Raw genomic sequence first — 11,396 nt, 5'->3', positions numbered from 1 at the left:
TCCAACCCGAAACTAAATCCTGACACCTTTTTACAGTTAGGATACCTTAAACGGGTACACTTTAAATGAAACGACTCAAAATGTTAAGCTGTTTTGGAACGTGTGGATAATCAGGGATTGAATTGTGGTATGTATCTAACTAGCGTATAAGCCCGTCTTCCGCCGGGCGGGAGATGATTAGATTATCAAAATTTCACCAGTTAAATATTTTGTAGATATTTATTTAAAAAAAAAACAATTTGACGCCAACGGAAGTGAAAGCAATTTGCAACGAACGTTAAAGTGGAAAATTAAATGTCACCCACTTGGCTCTGCGATCTTTACCAGCCTAGTCTGCCATCTTTACCAGCCTAGTCTGCCATCCCAGTCTGCCAGTGGCAATGGCAGTGCCACTGGCAGTTTGTCTGGCACCCACTTGGCTCTGCCATCTTTATCAGCCTAGTCCGCCATTGGCAATTATCTGCATTGGCAACCACACCCAAACGACAATCCATCAAATAACCACTCCCAGATACCCACCGTGAGGCAGCCACACCCTGATAACCACCACCAGAAAGACCTCAAGATAACCAATCCCAACATAACCGCCACCAGGCCGTCACGCTCCGATAACCACCACCATGCCGCCACACCCCGATAACCGCAGCAGCCACACCCGGATAACCACCACCAGATAACCACTTTCGAGACAACCACCATCAGAAAGCCCTCAAGATAAGCACAATCAGATAACCACTCCTAACGTAACCACCACCAAGCCGCCACGCTACGATAACCACCACCAGGACCCCGCAACACGATAACCACATCAGGCTGCCACACCATGTATAACCACCATAAGGCACCAACGACCCATCTTCTGATATTTATTTTTAAAATTAACATTTTTGAATTTTCGCGCCATTCGAAATTTAACTTTCCCTGCTTTCACTTCCGTTGCGGAACATTTACTTTCACTTCCGTTGCATAACATTTACTTTCACTTCCGTTGCAGACAAACATTTCCAGCTTATAATATAGATAATACTTTGTGATTTAGATGTGATTTCTGGGATTTTCACAACCTGTGATTTCTCGTAAAGTTTGATTTCTGTGTAAAGAATGTCCACTAACGTCGCCGACTGACGCAATAAAATGCTCATAACTTTACACACAGTTAATGCAATTTCAAAAAAGTTGCATATGTTTACCACCAAAGGGTCTGGATTGCCATACAGTTCAAATTTTAATGATTCAATTCCGCAATGTGCTATAGACTGCATTTTCTTCTTCAGATTTTGCATCAAATTCCGCCCATAGACCGCACGTACTTTCAAGCTGATTTTCTTCCATTTGTTCTTAAATTTTCGTAAGGTATCTGGCGTTTCTGAAAGCTTAGAATATTTGGATTTAGTCAGCGCCCAGAATTTCTCAATTGGTCGCGGTTGAGGAAAATTTAGTGGGTTTTCATTTTTTGGCACAAATTCAATTTTTTTTCAGATGTCGGTAATAACAATGGAGGCGCGAACCATGTTCAGCCCAGTTAATTTTTTGACCTTATTAGTTTGAAAGAGCAAGTCTTTACAAACAACATTTGGCTCGGCACTTGGGCAGATGCGCAAATTTCAGCACGTTATGGGCGCCGCAAGTTCGCAAAAACGCACGATTTTTCGGGCAATGCCCAGCGCGAGCTCAACTTCGTGCGTTTTTTCGAACTTGCCGCGCCCATAACGTGCTGAAATTTGCATTTGAAATGTTGTTTGTAAAGACTTGCTCTTTCAAACTAATAAGGTCAAAAAATTATCTGGGCTGAACATGGTTTGCGCCTCCATTGTAAGTGACCTTTTTGGCGTCATGGAACCTTGCGAGGTCAGGCCAAAAGAAAACTTTATTTTTTATGATAGTTGGTAATAAACGTTTCCAATCCCCCTGTAACGCATTACTTCAGATAAACCTCTTGGTTTACAGTCCCTTCTAAAATGACGGGATCGGAAACGTGGCCGGCGCTGGAGTTAAATTGCCAAATTATCTAGATATTTTTTGGGGAATTTGTCTTCCTTCCGGATTTGGTCTTCAAATTTTGCTTCAGAAGGGTCAGAGTAATGTTAAAAGTGTTTTCCCGAAAGATTTTAAGGGTCAACGGTGACGTAGGGCTCATCGTCCATGATGACCACTTGTCCCCAAATTTTCTTCAACAATTTCTTGCAGCACGTATGAATCCTTTCCTTTTGTGTTGGTTTGTAATTTGGTGTTGGTTTTTACGCCTTGGTTTAAAATCTTAGTTTATGGACTTTGATTTTGCTCAGATAGCTTTTTGTAATCTTGACGTTAGTTGCCTTTATTATGATATTACGGGCGGAGGTGAAGTGAAACGACGTGTGTGTACACAAATAATTCAAAAAGCTTGGTTGCATTGCTCGTTTTTACATGGTGTGAATATATATATGTATGCATATCAACTAATTGTAATACCTTTGGATTCCAAGCAGTTGATTTTATTAAACCCACATTTGATACAGGGGCCGTCCATAAATTAGGTACGTAACACAAAAATCGCGATGTTCTATACCCTCCCCCCCCCAATTATTTGGAAAAGCGTATTTTTATGAACCTGCTACATAATTTTAAATGACGCAAAAAATTGTGCTGTGCGGGTGTGTAATTTCTCAGGAATGCTGAATAACGATTTTTTACTTAACGTTTAGGTATTATTTTATTTTGAGTACAAATTGAATGCATCTAGGGATTTTCTTATTGTAGTAAGTAAACATTTGATTTTATTCATTTATTTATAAAGGGTGGCCCAAATGTATCTCCCGATGATTTTTTTGCACGAATTCAAGATGAAAATCGGCTGTCATTTCTGAACCACTGAATATTTCAATTTGAAAATTTTACCATGAGAGGTCCAATACTAAGGGTTAATTATGAACGTGATAAACTTTAGACACAAACGTTACTTGTGCACCAATTAAAAGCACAAGAAAATTCAGAGAATTTTGGATGTGCTAAGAAAGCAGTAACGCTACGGAGTAACAAAAATTTCTTAGATTTAGAAAAATTAATAATTAATATTAAAAATAATTATTATATTAATAAAAAAATAGGAAATTGTTAAAAAAAACTGGTCATTTATGCGAAAAAATCAAGCTAAAGAATCCTGCCCGCATATCGTCTTAACCGATGAATCCCCGATCGAGTTATATCTAGTGATGCACACATAAAATGCACTATTCAAAACGGTCAAAAAATCGGATGTACCATGGATGCGTCTGCAGGAATTGTGCTTGAAAGTTATGGTTGCCAGTGGTTTTCATGTGCGTAGTGTAACCACTATTGGCATTATTCCATAATGACAATAGCACTTTTAAGAATAATGTATAAGAAATGACACCTATACACCTTGATAGCACTAGTAGTAATGAATTATTTCCAAAGGCATGCGAATAAGTTTCCATGCAGGGCCGGCCTGTAGCTCACATATTAAGTAAATGCAAAAATAAGCTTGTTTAGTTGCAAGATTCAATGGTGTGGATCAAGGGGGTGTGGTCCGATAAAATTCCGGACATGGGTGTTTTCAAGAACCAATGGTCCATAGTTGAGGAGGGCACGCACAAAGATTTAAAACCACGCAAAACAATGGAGTTCGTGGTGAAAGTAGTACAACGATGTAATTAGCAAAAACCTGCTTGGAAAAATTATCGCAGAATTTCAAGTAAAGCATTCAGGACATTGTTAAGGTGACTTGTTGAAAGACCAAACACTAATGTATGTGCGAGAAAGCTTTTGATTCGTTGAGTCACATCATTTTAAAAAATAGGCTGTAGTTCTATTGAAAGAAAAAGTCGGGAGATACATTTGGGCCACCCTTTAGATAATATTATTATAGCAATCACCAGAGTTGAGCGGGGAGCCCGTTTTTTCGGGTGATTCTTGGCCCGATCCGTTTAAAAAGGATAAGGTTTTTTTAATGTCCAAAAAACGGTTCGGGTCGGTTTTTTTAAATCAAAACTCGGATCGGGTCAAACCGAGTCTTATTTTTAACCCAAAAGAGGATCGTTTCAAAATCTATGGCACGACTCAACCCTGGTAATTACACATTATATTTGTAAGTCTAGATACAGAGTTCTTGAATTATTTAAGTTCTTTTAAGATCCTGAAAACTCTGAAAAGCAATTAACTTATAGTAATTTGTGTGCATTAAAGTAGTAAACCACGCAAATAAACAAAAAGTTTCGCCTTGCAGATTTCATATTGGCGATGAAAAATCTGGCCCTTTTTTGCCCACAAGGTGCCAAATGTTCCTTTTTATTTTGATCGTTTAACGTACGAATCCGGATTTATGTACATACTTTGAGTCGTTCTAGTATCATGCGGATACTCAGAAACACTGATACTGAATCTAGGATTCATCAGGAACATTGCAAGTGAGTTTTAACTTAACTTTGAAAACGAGTTTAGCTTTATATGAAATAGATAGATTTCGGAAAAAAATAATCAGGAAAAAATCGGTTTGAGTAGATTGTTAGTTTCATAAACTTTATCATCTCGTCGACCAATCCTTCAATACGATTTATCTATTTTCATGCCCTTAATAAAGAATCATTTGGTCACATATGTGAAAACATCTTTATTCTAAAGTGATGTGTAATTCGTGTAATGTGTATGCAATGATAATAACTGAAATAAAAATCTTTATTCTAAAGTTACAGCTAACATTTTTAATTTTACCATAAAATATTTTCAAAATTTTAAAATTCTGGATAACCAGGAAAATTGGTTGGAGAAATGTGAATATAAGTATATACATATTTATATTTTAGAAACCTAGCGTTTTACTATGCTGAACTTTAATTTTCATTATCTAGGATGAAATAATGGTACGAAATACTTTTATGAAATCCAATTTAGTTTACAATATTTACTTTTTACAATAATTAAGGCCAGTTTATTTAGAAAATACCGATTTCACCGTACCAAACACAAAATTAGATCTTATTTTTTATGAACAGACCTTAGTAACTTTAGCCTTTTTATTTCCATGAACTTGTCCTAATTATTTATTAGAATAATAAACGTCTTAATTAACTTTTTGATCTATCCCACTTGCGGTAGGGGCCCCCTAATGCTGCTAAAGTCGCACACCATAGCGGGCGCGACAATCGTAGCACAATCTAAATTTCCGCACGGAATGGAGTTCACGGCGCAGCCGAGGCACCTGGTTTCCGTGCAGGTCGGCGCATTATAAGGCCCATTCACTGCGTCGACGCAGAATGGTTTCCCAGTGATCATGAGACAAGGATCAGTCGCCGTGTTGCAGTAGTACGAACAGCAGTTTCTACTGTTGCAGATGGATGGCGCTGGACAAACTGCGGCCGCCGCGGCGGAAGCAACGGTTGTTTTCACCTTGGGGTTGATCAAACTTGGCGCTAAAATTGGATTTAAAAGAGTTTAAATTCAGTTATGGACATAGTATTGATTCTCATGCAGTTGAACTTTCACAGAAATTATGATTTCTCAGAAACTACACCGCTGTTTCAAATACCCCCATTTATATATTTCGTAATTAACTCGATGCAAGTTGACGGGGACCTTTGATACTCACAATAGCGAAGAATTCTTAATTTCTGTGAAATTTGAACCATGTGCGAATGGGGAGTATATGGGTACACTCTTAAAAATAGTGATACCTTTTTGAACATTAAAGTCACTCTTTATTCTGTATTAAGCAAACTAAACTACTTTAATCCGGTGAAATTTTAATCAAAAGTTAATCGTACTTTTGATTGAATGTAGTTTACTTAATACGGAATTCAGAATGCATTAATTTTTGGAAAGGTTAACCTATTTTTAAGAGTGTAATCTTTATTGGTTGGTTACCTAACGTAGTTAAACTTCTCGGCGACCGCATTGCTACTGCCTCCACACGGCCAAAAGAGACGGCGAGGAGTGAAACCTAAAAATTAATTAAAGATGAGCAATTTTCGAAATTTTAATCAAGCTAACGAAAACCTTACGCAAACGAAAGCGGGCAGATTGAGCATGATGACGGCTTGCAAATTTGTACGTACTTTTGTGTAAACTAAAAGAAGGAGAATTTGGATTCCTTTTATATCGTTGTGATTGATCTAATTTATCTTTTAGCGGTTTTACTTAGGCAAATACAAAGAAAGAAAGTGACTTGTTGTCACAGTTGTGACCTGGTTTAAGTTAGCAACGGAACGAAATAAATGTACGGGAGGAATTTATGGATAGCGTACATCGATTAAGTCACCATTTTATTAGCTGAGTGGTTTTGTCTTCCTATCTTTCCTTGGTTAAAATTCAGTATCCGTTAAGATTTTTATTTTGGGTCGGTGGGTGCAAATATCTTTGATGACGTAATTTTTGGATGGCCCCACGAGGCAGATTTCGTCGATGCGTTTAACGTATGGGGACAAGGCGGTCGGCAATTAGCCTTTAATCTGCTACCGCCGTTGGCTTGGCTATCTCTATTAATGAGTAGTCTGGTCACTCCACAAAGTACATGAGGGCAGGCCGACTTTATGGTGTTTTTCGTCAAGCTGAATTTGTAAAGGCATGCAATATGCATGTTAATTAGGTCGAACAAAAAATATGTAAAAATAAGCTTCGAGTCACAGTTTGGCTTAAATTTGAACAAGTGGTGCAAGTGAAATATTCACAAAGTACATATATATAAATATGTGTTCCGGTGTCAATCAACTCATACAATTCTGCCCATTTCACCACGAATATTCTGTTCACGTACGTACGATTTATTTTTTTAAGCTTTATATTACTTTATTAGTTATGTTATGAAACGAAACGACACTGTTACGAACGACAATGTTGGTCACCCGTACTTATATATTCCGTCAGAAAGAGGTATCTACTTTAGGGTTATCTTCAGAGTTACTTTAGAGCTATCCACATAAATACTTTACAAAATAAAAATTTTACATCCAGTTGTTTTTAAATTTATTTTTAAATGAAGACATAGCAATTAAATTACCTACATAGATATAATTCTTACTCCTATTTTTTTTAAATAATGTCCGCATCATAATAGATCCCGACAACCTTATGGTTTGTCCATTAAAATTAGACAATCAGATTTAGACAATTAGACAATTAGACAATTTAGACAATTAGAAAATTAGACAGTTTAGCTTTTTGTATCACTTTTCTATGGCGCGTCTATGGTTTGGTCTTTCTTTCGCAATAAGCTTTGCATGCAAAAAAGTCTCATACTTAATTAAACGATTAAATCATAATTATAAAATGCTAACCCTAACGAAAGGGGTAGAACTGATAGGGGCCAAACAGTCGTTCCGATGTATAACCAGAATATAGTTGTAGGACATGAATGGCACAGTCCGTATCACCCTGAGCGCATTCTCGGCTTCGGCAGTAACTATCAAGCTGACACATTCGCAGAATTTTCAAACAATCATTCCCAAATCTTTGATAACACCAGCGAAGATGTTCTGGAATATCTCCAGCGTTCGGGGAGGATCGCGCGCCATATCCAAAACCACTGTTTGCTGAGCTGAAAAAATTGGGATAACTTTTTAATATCCTCCAGACTAGAAGAAATCTCATTGACGAATAAATAGGTATATTGTTAAGGTTCCATTGTATTCGGGTTTTGAATTTGAATTTATCTCTAAACTTTCCATATATTGCGATGATCTGTACTCGAATGGTGATTTTGAAACTTGTTTGTGTGTTTTTTTTTACACAATGAAAACTTTGTTAAGAGATTGGAATTTCGATTTTTCTCCCATGAGAAAATATAAATAAGATAATTTCGGTTTTCCATTACATATGTTCAACATATGTACATAAATGTTGAAAATAATAAGAAATAGTAGCCAAAAATTAAATATTTTTTAATATTGAAACAAAAGAATCAAAATTGTAGCCTTGGAAATAACTTTGAAATCTAAAAATTGTCGATGGAATTAAGTCAAAAATTTTTATAACAAGATTAACAGGTCTCCAAATCGCCATTTGAATGCGTATAGCGACGACTGAGGCGCAAAAATTCAAAACCTGACGACAATCGGACCTTAAAACTAATGCGCTTGTTTTCGTGTGCCAAATCTTACAAAAATATATGCCGACTTACCATCCCCCGTAGATGATGAATGGCATCTGCCTGGACTTCCGATTCGTTCCAAATGAATCTTTGGCATTTGGATGCGCGACGTTTGGTACTGATCCCTCCGGAAAATGAGATTGTGGCTGCGAAAGAAAATCATTATTGAATTCAATCCATCATCATATGCAGAATTTGGTTAGTTACTAGTAGTTTAAGTTTTGTAGTTTAAAAGGTAAAAATCACAAAGATCTTAGGTTTTAAATATGTTGACAAAAGTTAAAAACAAAGATTGAAAAAATTTAGCATTCGAAAGAAAATCATTATTACTTGCGAAACATGCACATTTTCTTAAACTTATTCATTAAAAAGTTGGATTACTTGTTCCGCATTTTCTAGGGTTGGAGTTCTGGAGGGATGGTTTTCATTTTCAAGTCGGAAGGAATACACTAAATTTGATGAGAGACAGGTTAGCAGGACGACCTATACACATGCAAAACAAATATTATTTAAAAAAAAAACTAAATATGTAGCAAATATTTTTCTTTGTATGTTCGGTCGTAATTTTGGTATTAAAATTAGCGAACCCGCGAGAGTAAGAGGAAGGAATTACATAAATACACTCTTAGAAATACTGTTGAAAAATAATACAAAGCAGTATTCAGATAAGTATGACTCTACCAAAGTGGCAAGTATTTGTGTATACCTAAGTACTTTATACAACGTAATAATAAATTACGTAAGGTTTTACCATTTTGGTAACAAATTACATATTATGGCCCGGAATAATTTTAACACCAAGCAGGAATAAGTTTTATACCTGCACGACTATGTACAGAAGATTTCAATTTTATGTATGTATATGCATTTTAAATTTTATTCCAGTCTTACCATTTTTATTTGAGTCATTTTTTGTACTGTATATTTTGAAAGTATCAAATATTTTTTAGCGATTTGATTACGTGTCGGACTCGAGGTTACAGTGACTGTCAAAAAATGAGTGCATTCACTTTAAACACTTTGTGACAAATAAATAGGTAGCATGAAACGAACTGATTTCGATACAATGTTGAGATGTGTGTCCTTTTTAAAATCAAGTTTAGATGATCGAGATGATAGATGATCGAGAGACAATGTCTCGTAATGATGTTGTTCTGAGATTAAATACATAGTTGAATTGTCTCGTCTTATCTCAAAATTATGTTATTTGGGTCAATATATCTTGAAATGTGATAGGTACATGTTTATGCATATTTGAAAATATGTAAGTCCATCATGTCATTTGGTCAGTCTGTCTGCCTTAATAACCGGTTGCAATTAAGGAATTAGATTAAACATGTACCTGAAGGTACATAGGTCTGTATGCTCTGATATGTGGGTGAATGAGGGACATAAGGTCAGAAGTCTTTCAAAATTTTGCAAGTCTAGCAAAACCTTTTTTTCAAAAACGATAGATTTTTTGTCCCAAATTAACTCAGCAGTGGCACTGTAAAAAGTTTGGTAGACTTAAACATGTACGTATCTACCTAGCAATAAAAATGTTGCTGGTATAGCTTTGGCACCATCGTACTATCAGATTGGTAATAGTTTTCTTATTGGTATGAAATTTTTCATTGCCACAACATTATTATTCGAGTGGTACACTCTTAGAAATGGGGTTATGATTATAACCAAAAAGGGACGTATGTAACTCTACCACTGTGGTTATAAATTTGTCATCGAGGGGTTATAATTGTCACCCGCTAATTATCAAGTTTCACTGACTTGGTGTGAAATTGTTACCAGAGCTAATAAATATATAATCAGTTGGTGACAAATTCATAACCACGGTGGTAGAATCATATAAATACGTTTACTTTTTGTTTATAATCGTAACCCCATTTCTAATAATGTAGTAGTTTGATGCTCCGTGGTAAATATTTCATAACCACGGAACGGTATTATGCAGTGCTTTTTTATCATTGTGTGCAAATTTCATTTTCGTAAAACTAGTGTGTCATTAATTATATTAAAGGCTCATTCAGATATTAAGACGGCTTTTGGATCTTCATGTGCATGAACGGAAAAGGCTGGTTTGTTTGTAGAAGGTAAGGGTCAAGGGGCCGTGCATGAATTATGTAACGCAAAAATCGCGAGTTTTTAGACTCCCCCTCCTCTTTTGACGTCATTGTTAACATAGTCCCCCTCCCCCTTCTCGCGTTACCTAATTTATGGACGTCCCCCAATAAACGGCAATCAAATTACATATGTACATACGAGTTGTTAAGATAAGGGATAAAATATACATATTTATGTTTGTACCCTTTACGTAGGATATGGGAACAGACTGGATTTCACCGTTTTTCTGACTCATGAGATGGTATTCACTTGCTCATAAGTGAATGAGTATGATGCACAATAAATTTACATACAGGTTCTTAAGCAAGATACTCTTCACATAAATATATACAGATACGACAGATTTGCATACAACTGCTACAAACATACATATGTATGCAGATTAAGAACATGGGATTAGACTGGATTTCATAGTTCATCTGACTCATGAGACTGCATCCAGTCCACATGATCATGAATGCATTGCAGAATAAATTTAAAATTTCTGTAAAATATGTATTTACGAAGTTCCCCTGCACGAATTGAATTTCACTCATTTTTACCCATTTTTATGAATTTTATCCGCTTTTTTCAACATCCATGCTTCAAATACTGCATTTCATCCATTTTCGCGCATTATGATTCATTTTTATAAATTTTGTACACTTTTGTAAAAAAAACAGTGCAAGCATAAAAATAATATTGAGGATATTTTATGTGCAAAGAGAAACATATTTAGACTACAAGCATGGTAAATTACAGGAAATTTCATGAATTCATGAGCTCTATGCAATCCATTCACTCACGAACAAGTGAATGACTCAGAAAAACGATGAAATCCCGTTTTTTCCCACATTTTCAGTAGCATAATGTGTAAATCTTATCCGAAATTCACCCCTTCTAGAATTTCATTTTATTCATTTTGATCTATTTTTACGAGTATGATCCACTTGTTTGCAATATGCATTCATGCATAAAAATATAATATTATTTCTTTCATAAAAAAATACAGACGAAGAATATGGGAATCGACTGGATTTCATGAACCCATGAGATTTATGGGATCCATTATTTCACTCATGAGCACGTGGATGAGTCAGAGAAACGATGAAATCTCGTCTATTCCCATATTCTCAATGTACATATGTAGGAATCGTACGTATTTCTTTCCAATGTCAAAAGTTGTCTTAAGGACTTGCATGTTTGTAAGTTCGTTATG

At 35.8% G+C, this 11,396-nt stretch overlaps 2 protein-coding genes and 1 long non-coding RNA gene across 4 annotated transcripts; 1 reads left to right on the top strand and 2 right to left on the bottom strand.

Moving 5' to 3' along the window:
• Positions 1–4,655: 4,655 nt before the first annotated feature.
• On the bottom strand, positions 4,656–6,101 carry LOC110859676. The gene is made up of 3 exons (XM_022108649.2): positions 5,997–6,101; positions 5,860–5,935; positions 4,656–5,408 (listed from the first exon to the last, which is right to left on the bottom strand). Exons 1-3 carry the CDS (start codon positions 6,021–6,023, stop codon positions 5,077–5,079), a joined length of 435 nt encoding a protein of 144 aa, XP_021964341.1. The 5' UTR covers positions 6,024–6,101; the 3' UTR covers positions 4,656–5,076.
• A 572-nt stretch (positions 6,102–6,673) lies between these two features.
• On the top strand, positions 6,674–10,694 carry LOC110859667. Of its 2 annotated transcripts, XR_004837093.1 has the most exons (6): positions 6,674–6,744; positions 7,333–7,595; positions 8,123–8,278; positions 8,480–10,167; positions 10,393–10,493; positions 10,580–10,694. It is a non-coding gene; the product is annotated as an uncharacterized LOC110859667 (long non-coding RNA). The 2 variants fall into 2 exon arrangements; XR_002548882.2 differs by having other exon boundaries at positions 10,393–10,693.
• On the bottom strand, positions 6,735–9,057 carry LOC110859666. The gene is made up of 4 exons (XM_022108639.2): positions 8,972–9,057; positions 8,462–8,563; positions 8,111–8,226; positions 6,735–7,528 (listed from the first exon to the last, which is right to left on the bottom strand). Exons 1-4 carry the CDS (start codon positions 8,987–8,989, stop codon positions 7,270–7,272), a joined length of 495 nt encoding a protein of 164 aa, XP_021964331.1. The 5' UTR covers positions 8,990–9,057; the 3' UTR covers positions 6,735–7,269.
• Positions 10,695–11,396: the final 702 nt, after the last annotated feature.

This window comes from Folsomia candida, unplaced genomic scaffold, assembly GCF_002217175.1.
Source record: "Folsomia candida strain VU population unplaced genomic scaffold, ASM221717v1 Fcan01_Sc027, whole genome shotgun sequence".
NCBI lineage: Eukaryota > Metazoa > Arthropoda > Collembola > Entomobryomorpha > Isotomidae > Folsomia > Folsomia candida.
This window is presented reverse-complemented; position numbering and strand designations above follow the sequence as displayed.